The sequence below is a fragment of the Chionomys nivalis genome, chromosome 7 (assembly GCF_950005125.1).
Source record: "Chionomys nivalis chromosome 7, mChiNiv1.1, whole genome shotgun sequence".
NCBI lineage: Eukaryota > Metazoa > Chordata > Mammalia > Rodentia > Cricetidae > Chionomys > Chionomys nivalis.
This window is the reverse complement of record NC_080092.1, coordinates 87908390-87934480: the sequence shown is the minus strand read 5'-3', so window position 1 is coordinate 87934480 and position 26091 is coordinate 87908390. Positions and strand designations below refer to the sequence as shown.

Below are 26091 nucleotides of genomic sequence, written 5' to 3'. Positions count from 1 at the left end.
AAGGAACAGACATGGAGCCCTTGTCCCGCCACCCCCAGCACCTGCAGGTTACCCCTCAGCCCCCAGACTGATGCAGTCATGGTGAGCTAAGGCTGGTGTCTGCCCCGGGCTGGCCCATAAGGAGCCGCTGGAATGATCAATGAGGCCAAGCAGCTGGGTCCACACTGGCCGCTGTGAATCAGCAGCCCTGCCTTGCCTGGATCCATCTCCCCAGAGCAGGGAACACTCGAGCTGTGCCCAGCCAGGCTGACTCGCGTCTGGCTAATGGCTTTTCTGTGTCCCGCATCGACCTTGGCACCCTATGTTTGAAAGCTCCCAGAGACAGTGTTGCTAGTTGATGCCTCTCTTCTCCGAGCTTTCCAGTGAGAGACCTTGACAGGACTTTGAGAGTGGGTGACTTAAGACCCGGAATTCTTTTAAAACTTGAGGTAAAATCCACGGGACATGAAATTAACCTTTTAAGCATATTTTATAAGTGTATATTGATTTTCTATAACATGGCATTGTCATGCATGTGTGCAATGCATTTTAATCATAATTATCTCCCATGACCTTGTCTCCTCTCCTACTGCTGCTGATCCCCTCCCCTCAGCTCCCCACCCTGTTCTACCTTCATGCCTGTGTGCCACCCCTCTACTCCCCAGCTTTTGGTAAACCTAGTTTCATTTGGACTGCTTACAGGAGCATACATTAGGGGTGATTTACTCCCAGTAATATGGGCTAGTGGCTACAAGACATAAGAGAACATCTCTTTCTTCCCCTAGTAGCCATTAACTACCTTTAGATCCCGGGGGCGGGTGAGGGGCTTGTGAGTACCACCCCACCCCTAATGGGAGTTCCACTCTCTCCTCCCTAATAATCCCTTTAAAGCGAGTGGTCCAGAAGCATCTAGTATTTTCCCAAGGTGCATCTGTCACCTCCACCCAAAATGTTTCATTACTTTGGACCTATCGTAATAGGTGTGTGTGTGTGTGTGTGTGTGTGTGTGTGTGTGTGAAGTCAGAGAGAGAGGTCAACATCGAGTAACTCCCTCAATCTCTCCAGATTATTTAGTATTGTTGCTATTGCGTGTCCACACACGTGGGCTCGGCCTGCATGTGGAGGTGAAAAGACAACTTTGTGCAGTCTGTCTTCCTTCCTTGCTTACGCGGGTCCCAGGGTTGGAACCCTGGGTTTGTGTAGCAAGCACCTTCACTTGCTGGCCAGCCCGCTCCAGGGACCCTCCTGCCTCTGCCTCCCCACTGTGGAGAGTCTAGGTGCCTGCCACCACGCTTGGCTTTTTCGGTGTTGCGGGGGGGGGGGGGGTGGTGGTGGTGGTGGTGGTGGTGGTGAGGGGGGCGTGTCTACACTCAGTGCCTTATACCTGTGTGGCAAGCACTACACTGGCTGAGCTGCCCCCAGCCCCCGTGCTGCTTCACTGGGCCTGCCTGACAAAGTGACCCATACTGGGTCGTTAAACCACAGCGATTTATTTCCTTCTAAGCCCGACATCGGAAACAAAATTGGAACGTGAGCGAAGAGGTCTTTTTCTGAAGGTCTGGTACGGGCGCCTTTGCCCTGGGCCCCACCTGTGGCTTCTCAAGGCCACGTACTCCTTGCAAGCTCTTTTTGTGTCCCTGCTTGTCTCTGCGCTGGATTAAAGCATATCCCAGTGGCATTTTTTAAAATATGATCCCACAAAGAGATTTCAAGATCTGAACTCTAAGAGGGGGAAACTCTTCAACCCAGAACACACACTGAGTGGCTTCAGTATCAACATGTCATTCCTTTTGGTGGCTGAGTAATATTCCTCTGTCTGTGACCATCGGGGTTTTTAAACACCACGCATGAGCGGTTGCCGTTGACCTCCGCACCCGCTGAGTGGCAGAGCACCGGCCTCAGCTCATGTAAGGTGAGCAGTTGATCTCACGGATATCGCTTTGTCCTTGTGGGACGTCCTTGTTAGTTTTTCCGGAACAAAAAGTAGAAGCTGTACTGGACACAGGGGAAGCCAGGTCAAGCCTCTGATTCTCTGGTTTGTTTTAAAAATGGACTGAGCTCCCAGCTTCCTCTGTCCTCTCCCTGCTCTTATCTTATGCCTTCCCTCCCCACAAGTTCACAAACACACATTAAAAGCATTTTAAACACGGACTCGTTCTGGACAGGACCGCGGCCAGATAGGAAGCATAGCCCTTGGAGAAGATCCAGCCAATAGCCTGGTTCGTTGTCATGGTTACTGGGCCTGGTCCCTTGAGCTGGCTGCAGACTGGAGCCTGTTCGGAGCATCTTTACACTCCCTGCCTCAGCATGAAGCGGGAGTACCTTGTGGCAGGAGACCTCTGAGCTCTGGTGCTGACTTGAATATTTTAGTTTTCTCTAAAGTTAGCAGATTCCTCTCTCTTGCACACAGATGGGGACTGTGCATCCCTGCTAGCCGGGACCCTTTCAGGAGCAACTGGGCATCCTCATTAGGATTTGCCCAAGATTCAGGCCTTGGCGGTGGTGACTTTGTGTGCTGGCTCACACCGAGTGTGTAAAGAAGTCCTGACCCAAGCAGAAATGTCCCTTGTGCAAAAGCATACCTCTCTCCCCTCCCACACACGCAGAGTGTGTCACCAAATTAATTTTGCCACCAGGAAGTCCACCTGCTGGTCTGGGATTGGCTTTTTGTTTGTTTATTTGAAGAAAATGGGGTTGGTGGTACTCACCTGTAACCCCAGCACCCGGGAGTTCTCGGTGGCAGAAAGAGAAGTGTAATGTCATCCCTGGCTACATGGTAAGTTTGAAGCCAGCTTGTGCTTCGTAAGAGCTGTCTCACAAACAAAACAAGACCAAGTTGGATTGGGTGTGACCAAACCAACCTTTCTCACGATCCCGTCTAGCCACCTGTGAGAACTGCTATTCTAGGCAGGAGCAGATGCAGGTGACAGTTAATCCCTGTGCCCAGCAATGCTGCCAATTAGCTAGAAAGCCGGGACAGAAATAACACACCCTAGGCTGCCTTTGGCCAAGCCAAATAGAACACCGACTGCCTTTAACCCTGTATGGCCAGACTGCTCTCAGCATGGGCCTGAGCCCCAGGGGGCACTTGCTATGCCCACTTACATTCTTCCCAGGAACGTGCCGCTTCTGCCTTCTGCTCGCCGCCAATTCTCTGCCAGGCTCCAAGGACAGTCACCTTATACACTAGTGGCTGCTGGCTTTTCTCAGCAGAAGGTGGATGTGATTAGCGGCCGGGCATCCTGTCGCTGGAGGACAGTGTGGGGATTCGTCAGAGGCAAGCTGGGGCTAACCTCTCTGTCTCCCCTTCTCTGTTTGCTTTGCAGTACAAAATCGGACAGCTGTATATGATCAGCAAGCACAGTCACGAGCAGAGCGACCGGGGCGAAGGAGTGGAGGTCGTGCAGAACGAGCCCTTCGAGGACCCTCACCACGGCAATGGGCAGTTCACTGAGAAGCGAGTGTATCTCAACAGGTGAGTCCCTCCCGCCTGGCGCTACCCTGACAGACACCGATATTATTGCTTCAAAACCATAATCATCCATCAGGAGAATGTGAAGATTCTCTTGAAGCTACCTTGGATGACGTAAGAGGAAATCTGATCTATCCCGAGGTCAGTGCTAACCAGGAAGAGGAAATAACTGTGGCTTGACATAGTTGGGGATCCAGCAGCCCCTGTGGCTATGGGTCTTGCTTCATAGGTTTTCCACATACTGTCCGATGTCCCCGGGAGTTCCCAGAGAACTGATAATGGCTAAGGTGGCTTCCATTTCCCTAAGGGACCCACCCTTCCTGTGGTCATTATTCTCCTCTTGGGTACATTATAAACCAGCACTAACACAGGCTATGCTTTCTGCTTTGCAAAACGTATTTTTTTATATATCTTCTGTTCCTTACTGCCAATGACATAATGGTTTGGGGCTTGTCCAGTCCTCTCCCCATTCTATATCCCCATTCAGCCGTTGCTTTTCTGTTAATATTCTTTGGGTCAGAATATTTGTAGTGAAGGGTTAGGGATGTGTGCAATGCAAGTAGGAAGGCTCTTGAGTTCAGATCTCCGGCCCAGCATGTACCTGTGATCCTAGTGTTGGGAGGCAGAGATAGGATTATTCTAGGATCTCATTGGCCAGCCAGTCTAGCTAGATCAGTGTGCTCTAGGGTCAATGAAAACTAGACAGAGAGTGGATAAGGATGATGCCCAACGTTGACTTCTTGCCTCCATGTAACATACACAGACTCAAATATTTGTAGTTGTATATGAAATATATTTTTATTGAAATTAACTGCTCAACAAACAAGCCTTGTATTAGCCTTTCCACAGTATATTTACACACACAGACACACACGCATGCATGCTCGGGCCTGCCTGCCACTGCCGTACCCTCTGGCTCATTTGTGACTGTTGAGAAGCATTTCCAACACACTAGCTGAACAACTCTGCATACTCATGGCCTCCCCGTGAAGGTTGCCCTATTCTCAGTGCCTTGAATGTGGTCATTTTCTTCAGGGTGGTGGTGGGGAACATATTTAGACACATCTCTCTCCCAAAGGCTGAAGTAGACGATGCTGTCAGAAGAAGAGATTTCCACTCCCGTCAGCAGAGTGTGTGGAAGTCTTCCAATCCAGTACCTTGACAGCGAAGGCCTTGGGCTGATCAACCAAATATGCTTTCAGCTGCCCAGGGATACAGTACCCTGGAAGTCTTGAGTCACCCTGAAATGCAGATGAGATGGTTCCATTCATCTGTTGGAAGCTGCAGGTTCCCATGGTTTAGAAGCAGCTCAGGCCCCAGCCAAGTGTTTATCTGCCAAAGTCACTGGGCCCTGGGTATGGCTAGAGACAGATCTTCCGCTCTAGTCTTCTCAGTGTGGAGGGTGTCAAGCACACAGGAGCGGGTGCCCCTCAGGCATCACCTCCAAGGAGTAGGGAGACGGTCGGGAAAATAGAAACTGGAAAATTCCACTTCTCGGCTACAGTTGCATTTGCTTAAGTGATTGTCTGGGGACAGTTCCCTAAGCACCCATCCAGAGAAAGGTTAGAAACTTTATAACTTTTGCTGGAACACAAGACATCTCCAGCTGTCTGTCATGTCTGTTTTCTCTATCTGAATATATGGTATTTATTTTAAAGGAGTCATAAACACCGCGAGAGGGAAATGCGTTATAAATAGACTCTGCGCACTTCCAGTAATAGTAACTGGAAAGATTAGCGTTGACCCTCCCCCACTTCCTATGACAAACACAGGATGAAATATAACAATATAAAGCTGAGCTTAAAACAAAGAAAGGGAAATCCTTAGGTCCCAGAGTCAGAAGGGAGCCTGAACCAGAATGGGAAAAGGAGCAGCGAGCCGAATGTCATGGAAACTGAGCAAGACATCGGGACCACTGTAGGGGGTTTGGACCCATACCGGGACAGGACATTTGGCCTCAGGCCTACACACATGGGGGAGGAACTGCAAGTCAGCCATGCCTACTGGTTCACGACAGACTGAGACGCTCAAACTGAAGAGATGGCTCGGGGTTAAAAGCGCATCATAGTTTGGTCCCCAGCACCCACGTCAGGTGTGGTTCACAGCCACTTGTAACTCCAGCCCCAGGGTGTCAGTGCCCTCATGGACATATATAAACACACACACTTACAATAACAATTACAGTGCTTTAAAAAGAAAGAACAACTAACAGATACTTCCACAAGGTTCAAACTGAAGGAGAAGAGCGTATAGAAGAAATTGGTAACCCCCCCACGCCAGGCTGACCGAGCACAGAATGCTGTACAGGCATGGACATTGACTCGTTGTGGTATCTTTGTAGCATCAAAACAATAGACAACAATAATAGAAGATTAAAGGGTACTTATTATAATGAAGGAAATGCTTCAAGATGCTAATATAATTTAGGGGTTGAAGAGAGATGTTGATTTTTATCTGACACCGTGGGAAGGTACTAGTAAAACAAGAGAGTGGGGCTGGGGATGACTCGCATTGGTAGTGTGCTTGCCTGGTGCCATGGTTCATTTTGTCAACTTGGCATAGCCTAGAATCCTCTGGGAAGACTCTCTATAAGGGACTGTCTCGGTTGGGCGTGTCTGAGGGTGTGTCTGAGGGCGTGTCTATGGGGGCTGTCTTGATTGTTAATTGATGTGGGAAGACCCAACTCACCCTGGGTAGCATCCTTCCCAAGCCAGGGGATCCTGGACTGCGGAAGAGTGGAGACAGTAGAGCTGAGTGCAAGCTTGAACGCATTCCTTCCCTGCTCTTGTCTGTGGGTACAACAAGCTATTTCACCTTCCTGCCACATGGATGCCTCCCATCATGACGGGTTGCTACCCGAGCTACGCTCACCCCTTTCCCCTTCAGCTGCATGTGTCAGGGTGTTCTGTTACAACAACAGAGAGTAAACCAGGGCAGCTGGCAGGCATAACACACACACACACACACACACATGCATGCGCACCATAGAGAAAAAAAGGAAAAAGCTAAATTATCACCTATAACTAGAATCAATTAATGGGAATTAAGGATGTTGCACATAGTTATTAAAATCAACATAAGAAATCAGTAAGGTGGCTGTGTAAATTCACACACAAGAATCGATAGCATCACCGTGTTTATCATGCCACACATTACGCGTGTAGGTCATAGATCAGAAGAATAGCTGCAAGAACTTAATTTTTTTTTTTTTTTTGGCTTTTCGAGACAGGGTTTCTCTGTGGTTTTGGAGTCTGTCCTGGAACTAGCTCTTGTAGACCAGGCTGATCTCGAACTCACAGAGATCTGCCTGCCTCTGCCTCCCAAGTGCTGGGATTAAAGGCGTGTGCCACCACCGCCCAGCAAGAACTTAATTTTGAAAAAACATCCATTCGCAGTAGAAAAAGAAACTTAGAGGTACTTGGTTACAAATCACTTAGTTATAATTGTGTAGACTTTGGAAAACTAAACGAGGAGTGGGTTTTGGAATGGGGATGGCCCCGCACTTTGGGGCGGGGGCGGGAGGGTTAGAGAGACATTAGTGAGCATCTACTACTCACTGTATGATGCTGTACCAATTGCATTTTCAGGCAGCAATACAGCCAAACCTCTAGTTCACGGCATACATGTAAAAATAAATTACAGATCAATGACATCCCAAATGTGGAAAAAGTGGAGGGAAATACAGATAAACGTCCTTTATTATTAGCAGAGTGGGATAGGCCTGATAAGACATCAGGACATGGACAGATGATAATGTTTTTATGTAACAAATTCTGGCACTTAAATAAATAGAAGCTCTTTCAAATAAAATTTCTAAAAGTGTGTGTGTATGTGTGTGTGTTCCTGTATGTATGTGCAAATGCATGCAGTTCCCATGAAGTCCAGAAGGGGGCATCAGATTCAGATTTCTGGGGCTGGAGTTAAAGGTGGTTGTGAATTGCTTAGTGTGGGTGCTGGGAACTAGACTTGGGTTCTCTGCATGAGCACTGTGCATTTCTGACCTCAGAGCCATCTCTCCAGCCATAGTTTCTTTTTAAATCAATAACTAGGGGCTGGAGAAATGGCTCAATGGTTAAGAGCTCTGGCAGCTCTTCCAGTTCAATTCCCAGCACCCACATGGCAGGTCACAACTGTTTGTAACTCCAGTTCCAGGGGATCCATCCAGCACTCTCATACATACAAAACTCCAATGCACATGAAATAAAAATAAATAAATCATTTAAATTAACAACTAAAATGACCAAACAATCCATTCGAACCTTGAGAAGGGGGTTGGAAATGCGACTCAGAGATGAGGAAGTGGGAACAGTACAAACATGGAAAGGCTCACCTCATTGGGAGGCAAGAAAACAGATTCAAACAAGGGCGTCTCTTTCCACACTCATCAGAGTGACAAAAATTAAATGTGATGAGCCTAGGGATTATCAAGGATGTGAGAAAACAACTCCCTTCCAGTGCTGGAGGGAGCCGCAAGCCGGAATCACCTCTCTACAGAACCATTGGCAGTAATAGGGAAAGTTGGAAATACGCACGCCTCCCATTTACCATTCTACCTCAGGGTGGAACCTCACAGAATAACTGTGTTGCGCCTAAGAGACAGGCACCATGAGATCCGTTCTGTCACTGACTGCAATGGAAAAAACCTAAAACAATCCAGATGTCTTCAGTGGGAATGCCTTTGCATTATAGTCGCATGATGGAAGGGTTCCACTGTGGCTTGGCTTAATGAAACAGATTTACTTTGGCAAATTTCATAAAGTGAAAAGCTTTCGTAAAGGCAAGCTATAGGAAAAGAACAGCAGAGAAGGAAATGTCTGGCTAAATAGCAAGATGGTAGCCTTATCATTACTTTGAGAAATCCACAGCTAGGAAGGATTTTGAGTCTAAAATTGTCAGTGAGAAGCTTCCGTCAGAAGAGCTTGTGCATCGTCTTCCGAGATTAAACAGGGACATGCAACAGTTTTATCTTTGGATGCCCAAATGCCATCTATATGGAATGTGATGAAGGGCCAGGGAGCTAGCTCAGTAAGAAAAGGCATCAGGAATGCAAGCCTGATGACCCAAGTTAGATCCCGTGGTAACCAGCTTAGAGAGAGAGAGAGAGAGAGAGAGAGAGAGAGAGAGAGAGAGAGAGAGAGAGAGAGGAGAGAGAGAGAGAGAGAGCGCGAGCTCCAGTGGCGCAGTCTGTCAGTGCGTGGTACTTAATACCGAAAGGGGAAGAAAGGGACCTGCAATCCCAGTACTCCGACAGTGAGACGGAGGCAAAGAAAGGAGACTCATCCAGGAGCTGATGGGCTGGCTGGCCTGGAGTTTGGTTGTTTTTTTTTTTTTTTTTTTTTTTTTTTTTCGAGACAGGGTTTCTCCGTAGCTTTTGGTTCCTGTCCTGGAACTAGCTCTTGTAGACCAGGCTGGCCTCAAACTCACAGAGATTCACCTGCCTCTGCCTCCCGAGTGCTGGGATTAAAGGCGTGCGCCACCACCGCCCGGCTGGCCTGGAGTTTGTAAATGCAGCGCACAAGTAAGAGAGGCCCTGCCTTTGTACGTGGAAAACGGGATCCAACTCCCAATGCCTTTGTATGGTGGAACGTGAGAACCAGGACCCAGTGCGTTTGTACAGTAGCACCACGTGAGAACCGACTCCCAACACTTTTGTACAGAGGCACGTGAGAACCAACTCCCAAATGCTGACCTTCCCATTTGCAACACTGTGCTCCCTACACACACACACACACACACACACACGTACACACTCACACATGTGTACACACTCACGCAGTAAATAAGCAGAAAGAATGGGAGGAAGGATGGTAGCTTTTGAATGATAATATCTGAAAATAAAGCAGTGATTTGGGCTGATAATTCAGTATGAAGCAATCATGCCTAGGTATACACATAGAAAATAATGATTGATTGTGTCTGCACATTTATACATGTCTATAACATAGAGTTGTAGACATTGCCATTGGGCAGCATCCATAAAAGTAAAGTATGACGGTCTACCACGTGTACTTACCTACCTTGCTTAATTTTCCACCAGCCAGAACATACCTCAACTGCTTTGGTCTGTTCCTCAATGGTGTATTTAAAAATGGAGATAGGCACCAGTGTGTGTTACGAAGGCTGTTGAAAGAACTAGGAACCCCAAAGAAGTGAAGGTTGAATGAAATGAGGGACAGGCTAAACTAGGGGTGTGTCCCGGTGCTTAGATGGGCAAGAATTAGCTCTTCATGTATGCTGAAAACCCAACATGATCAACGCCGGTGACTGGGGATGGCAAGAAAAGGCTTATGCTCAGTTGACGGGGGAAATTTCCAGGCACGCTAACCATGTGATCATGAGTCAATTGTCTATGGGTCGGTTATGCCTACAGGTGGATTCACTTGGACAGCCTAGGGTAGACTTCAGTATATTCTTTTTATTTATATGAATAAATTATTTATTTTTGTTTTATGTGCATTGTTTTGCCTGCATGTATGTTTGCATGGGGGTGCCAGGTCCCCAAGAACTGGAATTACAGACAGCTGTGAGCTGCCATGTGGGTGCTGGCACTTGAACTCTTCCTCTGGAGGAGCCGTCAGTGCTCATAACTGCTGAGCCATCTCTCCCGGCAAGCCTCCTTTTTTACACTCAAATGCATCTTCAACATGATCTTGACTTTCCTTCTGCATGTGTGAGTAACCAAAGAGGCAGTGCCTAATCCATTTCCTTGCCAGAGATGAGCAAAGTTTTAACTTCCTTTGTATGAGTCGGAGCTAGGTCTGTCCTTTTATAACCTAAAAAATGTTTCTCTCACATGAAAACGATAAGCCAATAACTTTTCATTCTTATTTATTTATTTTAATTAATTAATTTTTAGGCCCACATTTCAGCAACAGGGAGATTATGATGTGACAAAAGAGAAAGGAAAGTTGATATGCGGACAGCTTTGCATAGTGGTGCACGCTTGTTATCTCCACACTGAAGAGGCTGGCACAGGAGAATTGAAAGTTCAAGTCTAGCCTGGGCTATTTAGTGAGATCCTGTCTCAAAAGAAATTCATGTACGACAGAAGCAGGAATTAGTAAGATGGATTCCCATAATCACAAAAGAAAATCAAACCCATTGCTTTGTAGTCAACGGTAGCCTAGATCTAGTCCAGGTTGACCTATGGCCTGCATGCAGAAATCACAGGATTTGTCATGTCACATGGAATGCCATACCCTTTTGTAAGTCATTCACCCATGTGTTGGAATCTTACAAATGCAAGTAAGTGTGCAACTTTGGGAGGAATCCCCTTGGGGGTTAAGGCCTGGTCCTTGTCTTGTACTCCAGGGAGGGTCCCAGGCTAACTGGGCTCTGCATTTGTGAGTCTGATTGATCTCTTGCGACTGTCTTGAGAGAGTTGATCTTAAAGGGTAGGTTGGCACTGGTGTCCGTGTCCTCATTACATGGAGTGTCCTATGAACCTAAATTAACGACAGGCTCCCTGGCAACAGCCTATATGGGTTTAGAAACCAATTTCTTGCCCAGTGAAACCACGAGCAGTTCTGGCTGTATTCAGAACCTGTGTAACCAAGGCCTACTCTTCTCCTAATGTAGAAAAGAAGAAAATTGCCCAAAGAGGAGATAGATTAGGCCATAATTGTTATTACCAAGCAAATCTCAGACATTCATCTGTCAGGGCGTAGTGCACTTTGGCTTGCGTGTAAGGTATCTGTGGGGTAAGTGGAAGGCTAGGCAGAAAGGCAATCCGAGGCTCTGAGTGACTGTTCATAGCTACCAGCAAAAGAAACAAAGTCTGTTGTAAGCAGAAAGAGCACTTGATGGATGCATGTCAGGGAAGCACAGGATTTTCTAGAGCCATATGAAAGGGCAGAAATCAAGGCAGCTCCAGAATGGACCAAGCACCCACAGTGACGGTGGCCTTTGAGCAGAACCCAAGGCCTACCCCACCCCTGCTGCCTACCCCACCCCTGCTGCCTACCCCACCCCTGCTGCCTACCCCACCCCTGCTGCCTACCCCACCCCGCTGCCTCCAGCCACCACTACCACCTTTGCTATGGGTGGCCTCCAACGGTTCCATCGTTCTGTCCCGTGTTCCATGCCCCAAACATTGTCATGTGCAGGCTGTAGGTTAGCTGGCTGGCTCGACACAGAATCATTTAATAATGACATAAATTAGAAGGAGCCATTGAAGGGTAGGAAGAAGCCTAAAAGGAGGGTGGGAAAATAGCAGCGGAGGAAGACAGACAACATGTGAAACTCCTGTGAGAATCTCGGTTTAAGGGTACGCGTGTGTGTGCACGTGTGTGTGTGCACGTGTGTGCACGCGTGTGTGCACGTGTGTGTGCACGCGTGTGTGCACGTGTGTGCGCATGTGTGTGTGTGAGGGAGAGAGAGAGGGAAGACTGTTTGGGAGTATAGAGGAAGCAGAAACACAATCAGGCAGGAGGCTTGGAGAGAGGGTGATAGTAGGGTGAGCATGAGCAGGGCCAATAATATATGTGAACACGAAAATGTCACAATGAGACTTGTAATTTTTTACACTCACTAAAATTCCGCAACACACACATGCATTATGTCCCTAGACCTAACCCTGACAACCAGCATGTAGGAAGAGAAATTTCCAAAGCGGCTGCTGTCCAACATAGTTGAGCCACTTTATGGCCCATAAGGGTGCCACTTTCTCCACACACCAATTGTCCACATTTGCTGTTTTCGAGACAGGGTTTCTCTGTGTGGCTGTCCTGGAACTCACTCTGTAGACCAGGCTGGCTTCAGACTCATAGAGATCTGCCTGTCTCTGCCTCCCGTGTGCTGGGATTAAAGCTGTGGGCCGCCGCCACTGGCTAAATTCACTTCTTGGCAGGTATTTTGTCACACCAGTGAGGTGCATCCCTAGCCTGACCCTTGACCCAGCTTTTCCTTTGACTTTCTTCAGTGTATCTCCCCACAGCAGCCCAGGAGTGGAGAGAAGGGAGCTGAAGAACGGATTGGCACCCCAGGAAAGGGGGACTCTATTTTTAGGCTTCGTTTTCAGTCATGACATGTGCTCTCCACCATCATGGCTGTGGGATTAATTAGGCCATTCCGGCATCTGTCAATCAGGAGGCCACCAGCTTCCAGTGGGGATCCCATTGCCTGCTTGACGAGATGTGCATGAAGACAGCCTTGTTCTTTCTGCCACCTGGCCCTCACCCTCCTCCACAATCTCCGCCAGCCTCTGGTGACTTTTGTACGAGAGGGCAAAGCTTCTAGAAGTCCTGCATCCAGACTGCAGTGTCGCCATCTGGTCCCTTTTCTTAGCAGTAACTCTCGCTGCCACGGCTTAGATCTCTCTTCCCCATTTCTCATTTCTGTGCTCCAACCTCTTCCAGATCTGCCGAACCAACTATGGCCACTTCCCAGATCATCTTCGGTGTCAGCTCTGTGCCCAAGGCTCTTGTGGCTTTGTGAGACCCCACTGTCCCGACAACAGGTGATAGAGAAAGTGTCCGGCTCACAGGTCAAGACCTAATTGCCTGTCCCTTTGGATTTTCAGAGAATCTTCACGGCCGTTATTGACTTCTAGGTACACAGAGAAGATCTCATTCATCAAAGGATATTTTGGGGACTGAAGAGATGGCTCATGGGTAACAGGGTTTGTTGTACGGCCTGAATTTAGGTCCCAGCATCCCTTCTAAAAGCCAGATAGGGTTGTGTATCCCTGTAACTCTAAAAGTGTTGGCAACTGAAACAGGAGGATTGCTGGGATTGCAGCCAAGCTGCAAGTTCAGTGGGAGACGCTGTCTCAAGGAATAAGGTGGAGAGTGATAGAACAGGATACTCAACATCCTCCTCTGGCTCCCACATATGTGTGTACACACATGTACACGCATGTGCACATATACCATGCTCACAAATAAGTAAATTAATATCTTGGGACCTGGAGATGTAGTTCATTGTTAAAACTTCTCACATATTATGCCAGGATCCTGGGTTCAACTCCAGCACTGCAAACCCACATGTACACGTATTCACACGCACACATACACATGCATATATACACATGCATGTACGCATGCACATGGTAATCACTACCATTCTAGATGCTAGAGATGCAACTAATGAACAAAAGAAAGGTCCCGTATAATAGGTCAGAATATTATTTTAGATGCTATGCTTTATATATTACATATAAATAATTGTATTGCATAATCAATATAGGAAGTATATACCTAGATGCAGCATACATATGTGTATTTACATATATGGAAAGCAAGAGAAAGAAAGCTCTGGGAAATACTGTTGTATGTGGGACCTTACCTGCCTTTTAGCATCTGCTAGTTCATTCTGTCCCCATCTCAATACTTCTCCCATGATATCCTAGCAGGCGTGGGGCCAGGAGACTTTCCACCTTGGATTTATTTGTCTAACCCTTGGAGATACTGCTGATGTGTGCAGTTGGCTCGTTAGATCCACCAGCCTGCTGGTGACATGGCCTCATGCTGTTCCAGCAGAGGCTTCCAAAAGCCTGCGCCAGGCCTTGCCCTTTTCCTACATCCAGTACAAAAACTCACTGAGGTGAGGGTGGTGTGTGCGTTCAAGTTCAGGGCAGTGAGATCATGCCCAGTTTCTGCTTGTGAAGTCAAGGAAGCCCTGCCTCCTACGAGGGACAGAGCTCTGGTCTGCAAACTCTGCCTGTGTGTGTTGTCAGATAACCGGCACAGTGGAAGCACAAATGGGGGCCATGGAGATGGCTCGTGGGGTCAAGCACTTGCTGCAGGCGTGAGGACCTGAGTTCAGATACCCTGAGCACATGTAAAAGCCAGATACAGTAGCAGGCTTGTCTGTAACCCTAGCCCTGTTAGGGCAAGGTGGGAAGCCGGGACAGACTTCCCCAGGTGCTTTGGGGCCAGCTCGTCTGGTGTACTTGGTAGTGAAGAAGAGAGGAAGGGAATATGCCGTGGAATAGTCCTTCTGTACACTCTGAAGACGTGTTGCTCTCGTATTAATAAAAAGCTGATTGGCTTTTTATTAATGACTAAACAGGATTTTGTGGCCAGACAGAATGCTGGGGAGAAGGGGAGCAAGGTCAGGAGAGGAAGCATGAGCTGCAGAGCAAGCAGGATGGGAAGTGCATAGATGAGGTGGACCAGTCTCGGGGCAGCACAGAGATGAATCGCAATGCGTTCATTTGGGTTACAAGAGATAGCTAGAAAGAAGCCTAAGCTATCAGGCAAGAATTTTTTTTTTTTTTTTTTTTTTTTTGGTTTTTCGAGACAGGGTTTCTCTGTGGCTTTGGAGCCTGTCCTGGAACTAGCTCTGTAGACCGGGCTGGTCTCGAACTCACAGAGATCCACCTACCTCTGCCTCCTGAGTGCTGGGATTAAAGGCGTGCGCCACCATCGCCCGGCTAAGCATTTATATTTAATAATAAATCTCTGTGTGGTTATTTGGGAACTGACTGTTGGGACAGAAAATCTGCCTACAGGAATAGGTCAGGCTAGAGAAGAAACAGAGGAACCTGACTGTCCCTGGCTGTCCAAGTAGACAGGAGCTGCCAGTTATCAACTGCTAATAGTCAGCAGCTAAGTTTCAGCACAAAGAGAAAGCAGAAGGTCAGGGTCCTGTTTAAAACAAGCCCCTCGCACGGTTTCTGCATAACCATGGTGCAGAAAGTGACAGGGGACGTGTGTGAGCCTGAGAAGTTTCTCACCGGAGCTTTCCCCGTGAATGCCCAAGTCCCAGAGTTCCAGTTAAGACTGTCCAATTTTTGACCCTGGTTGAAAAAGTAAAATGAGATTCCATTAGACTATGGCCCAATGGTGTTCATTGTTAATCGGGCCTGAAAATGTCCCATGTGAGTGTTCAATTTAGTGTGAAATTGTATGGCAGGGTGGCTTTCAGATAATCTGGATTGGAAATCGCCAGAAGTTTCTCGTGGAGGGACAATAAACACCCTTCACCTGAAGCTGGTTCTAAACCCGTCTCATGATCACGGTAGCTGTGACTTAGGTGCCATGGGGACTGGGGGAGATAATGGTGCCGGGTCCTGCAGTTTGCCCAGGATTGAAGAATTGATCTTGATGTACGGAGATGCCAATGCTCAACAAATGGCCCCGGGTGAGCCAGGGCAAGATGGCTACCTGGCTATGTCATTGATGTATGCATAAGAGTAAGAAATAAGGTATTTGGGGGCTTGAGAGAGAGCTCAGTTGGTAAAGTACTTGAGGGCCTAAATTTGATCCCCAGAACTCATATTTTTAAAAAAATAAGGAATTTGGAGAGATGGCTTAGTGGTTAAGCGCACTTATTGCTCTTGCGGAAGACCTGGGTTCAATTCCCAGCACCCACATGGTGATTCACAACCATTCATAATTCCTTTTCCAGAGGACCCAGTGTCCTCTTCTGACCTCTGCAAGCACCAAGCATGCATGCAATATACAGACATAAGTGCAGATAAAACACACGTAAAATAAATAAATCTAAAAATGAAAAATGAAAACAGCTGGGTGTGGTGATGCAGTTATAACCCCACTGTTGGGAAGTGTGAGGAAGTAGATTCCTGGGGAGAATCCTGGGACTTGCTGGTCAGCCATAATGGGCAATTTTAAAAGTTCAAAAGAGAGACTCTGTCTCCAGAAAGGTGGGCAGTACCAAAGGAAGGACACCCCAAGTGTTCTCTGGCTTCCATACACATAGGTATATATGTGCGCGCGCGCGCGTGTGTGTGTGTATGCACATTGGGAGGGAGTGTTAACGTCTGATGGGAATGTGGTGCTCTGAGGACTGAATCAGATGAGACGTCACTCACACCATCACAGTTTCACAGCCAAGGGCTGTGTTGCTAGGACCCTATACTGTTCAGATAGGCCCTTAGGAGGTTCTGTCCTGGCTCATGTGTGGACCAAGGACTTGATTCAGACACTCTTCCTTTCTAGAAATGAGCCCCTTATTTCACATCCGGGAGTGACTTTGAGTGACAGGCTTTCTCTTAGAATTGTGGACTGTGGGGAAAAAAAAAAAAAAAAAAAAAGAATTGTGGACTGTGTGACAGTGTCCATCATCTCAGTGACAGTGTCAGGGACTGACTTAATTCCATTTCCCTTTTCAGGTCCTGCTAAATCATTGCTGCAGGGACAAGTAAATTTCAGTTTCTCAGACGAAAATGATTCAAATCATGATGTGTTCTGGGCAAGCTGGGGGCTGACAGAGGGTCTGGTCTGGTCTATTAGTGGGCTGAACAGTACTTAAATAGCGTCATGTTAGTCAGCTCTCCGTCAACATAATCAAATAGCCGAAGTAATGAACTTACAGAGAAAGGGATCATGGTGGCCCACAGTGTTAGAGGTTCTGGAACATGGCGGGGTGGGCCAAGCATCCGTGGAGGTGCCAAATGTCAACAGGGTGGGGACTGCATATGTCAGAAGAAACTCACTTTGTGTCCAGGGACGAAAAGAGGAAGAGAGGGCTGGGGTTCCACACTCATCCTCCCCAAAAGGCTTGCTCCAGTGACCCAATTTCCTCTCACCAAACCCCTTTACCAAAAGATCCCGCCTTTTTCCAATGGCACCACAAGCAGGACCATGCCTTTAGGCCTCTGGAGGACACTTGCTGTCTGTCTAATTTTTTTCTCATTTCCCTGTGGTAAAATACTCTGACAGAAGCAATTTGAGAAAGAGTTTACTCTGGCTCCCAGTCCAAAATACAGTTCCATGATGATGGGTGAGTCAAGGCCCCAGGCTACATCCCATCCACAAATGCGGAGCAAAAAACGATGAACGCAAGCTGATGCCACGTAGGGGATGGTGCCGCTCACGGTGGGCATGTCGTCCCACCTCGACTAATGTGATCAAGGTATGCCCAGGGACTGGTTTCCGGGTTGTCTAGATTCCATCACTTACACTAACCACCTCCAGACTGTGGCAAACCATCTCAGAGCTTGTAGCGGATGCCCCTCCCCGACTTTAACCTGGTGGAAGATTTACACGAGGATCTCTCTTCTTCCTAGACTAAAGGATAGAGACATGAAATCGTAACCCCGGCCTTGGCTGAGTGATTATTTAGTGCAGCACCATCAACAGACAAATAAAGTCATTGGTTAGGCTGCTTTCTGACTTGTATGAATTTTTGGGGTGAACATCAAAAATTAAAGTTCTTAGATGGGGGAGGGTGTGTGCGCACACGTTTAATCCCAGCACTTGAGAGACAAGAGACAGGTGAGTCTCTGTGAGTTCGAGGCCAGCCTGGTCTACAAGTGAGTACCAGGACCGCCAGGGCTGTTACCTGAAGTCTCAATGAGGATAGAAACTTGTCAGTGGTTTTCTCTTCCTACCCGAAGATGATGGCTACTTAGGATGGGAGTTCTGCTAAGAGGGTTCTAATATGCTACAAGGGATGGGTTCTGTGGGATGGGTTATTTGGAAGGAGCACCCAGGAATAAGGTGAGACATGAAGGGAACATGCATGCACTCCCTACAAGAGGACAGTGGAGAGGGGGCTGTGGGACTGGAGGGAGACACACACATACTTTGTCCAAGCTGAAGAGTGCTTTGCTCCAGCCCTGTTTATTATAAGCATGAGGAAGGCACTGATGAAGGAACTCAGTTGGTTGAATGCCTGTCTAACATGCACAAAGCCTTGGGTTCGATCCCCAGCCACACATAAACCCTAGCACTCCAGGTAGAGGTAGGAAAATCAGAAGCTCAAGGTCATCTTGGACTAGATAGTGAGTTCAAGACCAGCCTGGAATATATGAGAATCTATCTTAAAAAAAAAAATCAAGACACCAAAATCTGTTTGCCTGGAACTAGACTCTGCATGTCCCTCGACTGTCCATTGGCATTATGCCCTGGGTACAAACAGGCAGGAGCCAGAGGAAATCTGGCTCATGTGATTGACAGCAAGCAAGCCAGTGGGATTTCCCTACACCACATCAATCTCAGTAGCAATCCACTGTCAGCATCTGATGGGCTCAGTCATCAGCAAAAACTATAAAAGCCCCTGTCAGGGAGCAGCCATTTTTTGAGAAATGTGAATGCAAGGTAAATGAGCAGCTTCTGCAGGGGCAGTTTTTCAGGAGGGAGAAATGCTGTCCTGGAATGACAAGTGACGCTCAAGGCGTCTCCTGCTCCCTCCTTACAGCTTGCCGGACTGTCGTCGCTCACCGTTGCTCACCCAGCTTTGGGGGAGCTTAGGTTTTTGTTTTTAAACCCTCAGGTGTTTAGACCCTTGATGCATAGCCCAGAACTTTGGGTAAGGTCCAGCAAGCTCTTGAAAATATGCATTTGTCTTTTTCAAAAGTGTTAGGCCTGGATATTTTCAAACATAAAACACCTTGAAAAGACATTCTAGGTATGCAGTAGTTCAGATGCTCCGGTTGACATTTTCTATTCCACGCCAGAAAAGGGGGTTCAGATTGAGGGCTTGCATTAGTCACCTTTCTTCTTGGCGTAGAATAAAACACCGGACAAGTGGTTTAAGGAAGAAAGGAGTTGATCTGGCTCGTGGTTTTGCAGGTGTAATACGTCACAGTGGAGAAAGCAGGGCAGCAGGAATGGGCATGCTGTCCACCATCAGGTAGCAGAGAGATGAACGCTGCTGTTGTGCTTGGCGTTCCCCTTTCAGTCCAGGACCCAGGCTGTGGGATGCTGCCACACACATTAAGGTTGATCCCCCATCCTCAGTTAAGCCTCTCTAGAAATACACATACACACAAACATGCACACACACGTAGGTGACTCTGAATACAGTCAGGTTGACAACAAATATTAAACATCATAGGGCATTGTTAGCTTGATATTTTCATTTCTTAATCATACCAGTGTGTGTGTGTGTGCGCGCATATGTGTGCTCATACATGTGGGAGCCAACCTCAGATGTCATTCCTCAGGAGCTCACCAACCAGGCTAGAGAACTAAAATCATGATGATGGGGGCTGGAGAGAGAACCCTTCAGTTAAGAGTGCTTGTGCTCTTCCAGAGGACCGGAGTTTGGTTCCCAGCATCTATAGCAGGCTGCTCATAACCACCTGGAACTCTAGCCCCATGGGATCCAATGCCCTCTTCTGGCCTCTGTAGGCAGACAGTCACATCACACACACACACACACACACACACACAGAGAGAGACAGAGAGAGACAGAGAGAGACAGAGAGAGATCTGAAGGTCATGTGAAAACTTATTTTAAGAAACAGAACGTTGTGTAGGCTTTACATATTACAAGGGTATATAAGGACAGCTATGTCCCTATACTAAACTGTAGGTTTGCCTCTGAAGGAATAAACAAACCTAATCAGTGTTTGGTTGCAAACGACCATCATACCTTTGCCTTTTGAGAATTTATTTTCTGCGAATGTTTGACCTTGGCCTTGCTTCAGAAGAATGGCTCAGTCATTGGACTTAGGTGGTCTAAAGCAAAAACATTTTAGCATCTCACAGATACGGAGCCTGAAATCCTAAATCAAGGTGTTGGGAGTGTTGGTTCCTTTGGGCAGTCTGCCGAGAAATGTGGTGTGTGCCTCTCTCAATCCTTGACACTTTGTTGGCATACACCTTCGTCATTCTCACGGCTGCTGCCCTGGTCACATGTTCTCTGTATGACTTGGAGTCCCAAGGCCCCCTTGAGGCACTAGAGTTAGGGCTTGCATCACCTTCGGCTTCTGTAAAGGCTCTATCTTCAGGGACTGAAAGATGGTTCAGAGGTTCAGAGCACTGACTGCTCTCCCAAAGGACCCAGGTTCAATTCCCAGTATCACAAGACATCTGTTACTCCAGTTTCAGGTGAACTGATGACCTCTTCTGGGCTTCTCAGGCGCTGCACACATGGTGCACAGAGATACATGCGTGCAGAACACTCGTGCCTGTGAATTCAAAGAGTATAGGTGTACATCCTAGAAACACCCTTCCTCTGAGCCCAGCTGCCTGGTGCCTTCTGCCTATATTTTGAAAGAACACAAATATGTCTAGGGGCCTGGAGAGATGGCTCAGGGGTTAAGAGCACTGGTTGCTCTTCCAGAGGCCCTGAGTTCAATTCCCAGCAACCATATGGTGGTTCACAACCAACTATAATGAGATCTGGTGCCCTCTTTTGACGTGCAGGCATACATGCAGACAGAACACTGTACATATACATAATAAATAAATCTTTTAAAAAAGAGAACACAAATATGTCCAGGAAGCTTGCAACGCCAGAAGATACCACAGAGATGGGGGAGGAATGAGAGCAGAGAGAAGAGGGGCCTGACACTAACGGTATGCCATTGTACCCAGTTGGAGGAAGGCCCTGACAGACTAACTGCCTTCTTTTTTCCCCTCTCTTCTTTTTCAGCAAACTGCCTAGCTGGGCTAGAGCTGTTGTTCCCAAAATATTTTATGTGACCGAGAAGGCTTGGAATTATTACCCCTATACAATCACAGGTAAGTCCTTGGCGCAGGTCAGCCACATGCAGCAAGTACGGAGCTGGGGCAGAGGTGGGATTTCACTGAGTGAGGGCAGACTGTTCCCACAGAGCCATCTAGAGGTTTTCTAATCCATATTTTCCCCTAAAGTTTGTCCACAAGCAAGCCGTTCACTTTGGCTTGTTTCTATTTTGCTTTGAAGTTTCTTCTCTCTCTCTCCTCTCAGAGAATGTGAAAATCTTTAATATTTTCTTCTTCCTCACACTCTCTGTTTTGAATACGTATCAGGCCCTATACCCCCGCCCCAGATTCTGATGGCTGTTTCCCAGCCCTCATCCACGCAGGGTCTCGGGATCCCACCTCGGCCTCTTTGCATGCTCTTTGTAATTGTTTTTGAAGAAGAAGAAAAAGAAATAATATAAAAAAAAAAACCCTGCTTTCAGCTGAAAAGATGTCCTCTGTGGTTAGTGAGATGTTCTATTGTAATTATTAGTCTCTCATTTTGCCTTGACAGTGCCAGCACTTGGGTTTTTAATTGGCCACAAGTCTGTGGGCTAATTGAATCTTGTCTAACTGACCTGGTCTGGCCAACCGCAGGAGTACTGTGAAACATAGAGACTTTCAATATTTACAGAAACCTAATTTTCGAAAGGTTTCTTTAGCTCGTTTTTAATAATTATAACTTGTCTGTAACCGTTGGGCTTGTGGTTTGTGTCCTGTGAAACTGGTCTCATTCAGTTTTTTTTTTTCTCTCTCTTTCTTTTCCCTTTGCCATCTGAACGTCTGGGATCAGAATACACAGTAAGTTCATTTAATTTCCTAAATATTCTGCCTGTGATCTGTGGACTAATTAGAATCTTCTTCACATTTGTCTTATTAATGTAGTCATTTTTTTAGAAAGAGAAATAATTCAGAATTGGAAATATTTAAATGCATGCTATTATATAATTTGCATATATATATATATAAAGCAATAAGTTAAGTGTTCTTAAATTTTTTCAAGAATATTAATGTAATTAAAGTGCCTTAATAGTCACTTTCCATAATTAACTTTGGCCTGCGATTCTTACATAGCCTGGCGGCTTTATTGGTGGCAGTTCACTCTAATAAGGGTATCTCGCAATGTGGTATTAAAGATATTATGGTTTTGGTGGAGGGAGGGGCTTTTATGTGGGGGAGATTCATATACAAATGGTGACAGTAGTGCCAGAGTGCTCTGTCTCCTTGGCTTGATGAGCTAATTGAATTCCTTCCTGTCCTAGAGACAGACAGACTAACTGCCTTACTTGGCTTCCTGTTGCTGTGATAAAACTCCGACCACATGCACCTTGGGGCCAGAAAGGGTTTATTTGGTTACATGTCCGGATCACAGCCCATTATGAAGGACAGTGAGGACGGACCCTAGAAGCAGAAACTGATGGAGAGAGCGAGAGGCCTTGGAAGAATACTGCCTGCTGGCTTGCTCCTCCTGGCTCTCTCGGTCTGCTTTCTGATACAACACAGTGCTAGGCAGTACCTAGGGCTGGCGCTGCTCACAGTGGCCTGGGCTTTCCCACATCAATCATTAATCAAAACAATGCCAGAACCCGCTGGAGTTGGAGTCCCAGACATTGTAAGCCACTCATTATGGATGCTAGGGAGCAAATCTGGGTCCTGCAAGAGCGCTCAATCGCTGAATCATCTCCCAGCCCTTTTTCTATGTATATCAGCAAGTGGAGTTAGGGGCCTTAGGAAGTGGCTTATTTGGTAAAGTGCTGGCCTCAAAAGCATGAGGACTTGAGTTAGATCCCAGCCCCCTCTTAGAAGCTGGGTATGACAGGATTTGGGCAAGGGGAGGGGCGGTGAGGAGCCAGGCAGATTCCTGACACTCACTGACTTTCCAGCCTGACTGAATCGATGAGCTTAGGTTCAGCGGGAGACCTTTTCTCCAAAAATAAGGCAGAGAGCAATCAAGGAAGACACCTAACATCAATCTCTGACCTCTAGATGCACACACATGAACATGTGCATCCAAACACATACATGCAACCACACATGCACTCACATAAAAAAGTTGGACTTTGGAGTCGTTTGAACCCTGCTGTTAGTGCCTCCACTTGCCCTCCATTCAAGCCTTCCTTTCCTTGTTTATAAGTGGGGGAGCATCGGGCAGTGGTGACGCACACCTTTAATCCCAGCACTTGGGAGGCAGAAGCAGACAGATTCCTGAGTTCAAGGCCAGCCTGGTCTACAGCGTGAGTTACAGGACAGCCAGAACTGTCCCACAGAGATACCCTGTCTCGGAAAACAAAAACAAAAAAAAAAAGTGGGGTAGCTCTTGCATTGTCTCCCGAAGGTATAGTGATGACTGTGTTGGACAGTTTCTTGAAATCTTAGCCTAGCGTGTGATGCGTAGTCAGTACTCAGCATGTGTTCACTGCTCCGTGCGGCACTGTAGCAGAAGCCACCATCCTTCTAATGGACTCTGCACAGGAACAGAGCTCGGGGCCAGGCCAGGCAGGCTGGGCTCCACTGTGGTCATGAAGGGGCTGTCTAGGGAGTGGATGTTTAATGTTTTCCTCCATCCCACTCTGAAACATTGTGCCTTTTCGTTTGAGGTGAAGTCAGTAGTGATGTGGACAAAGAGAGATGATGATTTCAAACTGCACAAAGACACCTCTTTGCCTGAAATCTTAGGGTTAAATCACCTTGATTTGACCCCATGTGTACATATGACATGTGAACATGATAGATTTTTTTTTTTTAAAAGACAAGGTCTCACTGTGTAGCTCTGGCTGGCCTTGAACAGAGATCCACCTGCCTCTGCTTTCCTCCTGGAGTGCTGGGGTTAAAGGTGACAGAGGAAGTCAGAATGCTGTGGAGTAGTCCTGTCATTTAAAGAATGTGTAAGCTCTAGTTACTATTCTCATTGCTGTGATCAAGGAAGGGGACTCAGGAGGGAAGGTTTATTCGGGTGAAAGGGAAGGCTGGGCGGCAGGAACGCGAGGCAGCTTGGTCGAATTGTATCCATGGTCAGAGAGCGGAAAGCAATGAGCGCTAGGTGGTCAGCTTTCTTCCTTGATTTTATCCAGTGCAGGACCCCAGCCCATGGAGTCGAGACACCCACATTCAGGGTGGGTCATTCCACCTCTGTCACGCCAATGTAGAAACTCCCCTGCAGACTTGACAGTGCTGTCCTGTGTGGCCTGGAAGTCTTCCCATAGAAGCCTCGATTCCTCTTGAGGGCTTCTCAGTGGCTTGAACTTCTGCCAAGCCTCTGTCCCCCGCCCCCCAGCATTCCTGCAGCTCTAATGGGACTTTCCTGTTCAAGAAAACTGGGGGTGCAGTATTCAAAGAGGAGGCCCGTTTTAGTTGTCCAGTGCTACCGCACGTGACTTTCTGTCTGACTCAACATTTTACTTGCTCTTCCATTATTCTGCCCCCCCGTCTTTTGCAAAATTCTTTCTTCCTCAATTCTTTGGGTTGCTGTCTCTCTGTCTGAGGTCAGCAGTCATTCGCTGGGCAGCCATGTGTGCAAGATGTCATGCTTGATGACACCACCGAGCATCTCTGCCCTTTGGGGTCGTAATCTGGTGACAAGTGCATGGACATCCTCTTCAAAACCTTAGCGTTGTCAGCAAGTCTTGGGCATCTTTTCGAGGTCACCGAGGACTCAGCTGGCCTCAGCCCTGTCCCACGGGACTGCACACTCAGCAAGCTGAACTGCCAGCTGGCGATCAGACTAGAGGGAAGAAGGAAGGAGGATTTGGGGGTACCAGGCTGACAAACCATGGCAGCATGAAATGAAGGCCCTTGGCCTCTGGACTGGAGCTTTGGATTTCACGGACATTCTGTCCAGTCCCCAGTGCAGGTGACGGGAATGAGTAGCGTACAGTAGGCTTAGGCAGAAGTTGATTCGTTCATGGGGTGTTAGGAGGTATGCCAAGGCCATCAGCCTCAGAAGGTGAGAAAGTACAGGCTGTAGTTAGATTTGAACTTTCAGAAACGGCATATAAAAAGAACTTACACTACTGCTATGTCCTACGTGTATGGGACATCATCTAGGCAGTATGATTATATGTTAATTAGGTTATGGGGACTCAGACACCTGCAGCCCAGTATTGTTTGCCAGGCCTTTAATCCCAACAGTCGGAGTCAGAGGTGGATGGGTATCTATGAGTGTGAGACTGCCGGTCCTCATTGTAAGACCCTGTCTCAAAAGAAAATGGCGGGGGGCTGCTGGGATTCCCTATGGACTCAGGGAGAGAAAGGAATGGGAAGTGTAGAAACCTGGGAACCTAGCTTGCATTTAACTCCAGTGAAGTGCTCACAGAAACTGCTGGAAGGCAGTTCTTGGCTTACTTAGGATTGGCACAAATGGACAGTCGGGTAATGTTTAACGTGTCAGATGAATACGTAACTGTCACTATTCCTTTTTTAAAAAAAAAAAATATTTTATCTGAGCTGGGAAGTGGTGGCACGTGCCTTTGTTCCCAGCACTCGCCGGAGACAGAGGCAGGTAGATCTGAGAGTCTACAGAGGGAGTTCTAGGACAACCAGGACCATACAGAAACTCTGTCTCAAAAAAAGAAAGGCAAAAAACAATAAAAAAGAAAAAGAAAAAATATTTTATCTGTTATTATGGTGTGGATATGATTTGGATGTGGGGAGGTCAAAGAGCATACATGCGGAGGTCAAAGAGCAATTTTCAGGAATTGATTCTCTCTCTCTCTCTCTCTCTCTCTCTCTCTCTCTCTTGTGGTTTTTTGAGACAGGGTTTCTCTGTAGCTTTGGAGCCTGTTCTGGAACTAGCTCTTGTAGACCAGGCTGGCCTCGAACTCATAGGGATCCGTTTGCCTCTGCCTCCCGAGTGCTGGGATTAAAGACGTGCGCCACCACCACCCGACTGATTATCTCTCTCCCTCTCTCTTTCGAAACAGGGTTTCTCTGTGGCTTTGGAGCCTGTCCTGGAGCGAGTTCTTGTAGGTCAGGCTGGCCTTGAACTAACAGGGATCCTCCTGCCTCTGCCTCCGAAGTACTGGGATTAAAGACGTGTGCCACTACCACCCGGCTGATTCTCTCTCTCTCTCTCTCTCTCGTGGTTTTTTGAGACAGGGTTTCTCTGTAACTTTGGAGCCTGTCCTGGAACTAGCTCTTGTAGACCAGGCTGGCCTCGAACTCATAGGGATCCGTTTGCCTCTGCCTCCCGAGTGCTGGGATTAAAGACCTGTGCCACTACCTGGCTGATTCTCTTATACCACTGTGGTTCTGGGAATCTAACCAGGGTCATCCGGCCAGCCT

The 26091-nt window shown here is 47.4% G+C and overlaps 1 protein-coding gene across 1 annotated transcript in view; it reads left to right on the top strand.

The window, feature by feature from the left end:
- The window catches only part of Pitpnc1 (phosphatidylinositol transfer protein cytoplasmic 1), a 271371-nt gene that overhangs the window by 128666 nt on the left and 116614 nt on the right, over positions 1-26091 (top strand). Inside the window, exons 2-4 of the mRNA XM_057773822.1 lie at positions 3306-3454; positions 20741-20829; positions 21605-21612. Coding sequence (XP_057629805.1) covers positions 3306-3454; positions 20741-20829; positions 21605-21612 — 246 coding nt within the window. The remainder of the gene's footprint in view (positions 1-3305; positions 3455-20740; positions 20830-21604; positions 21613-26091) is intronic.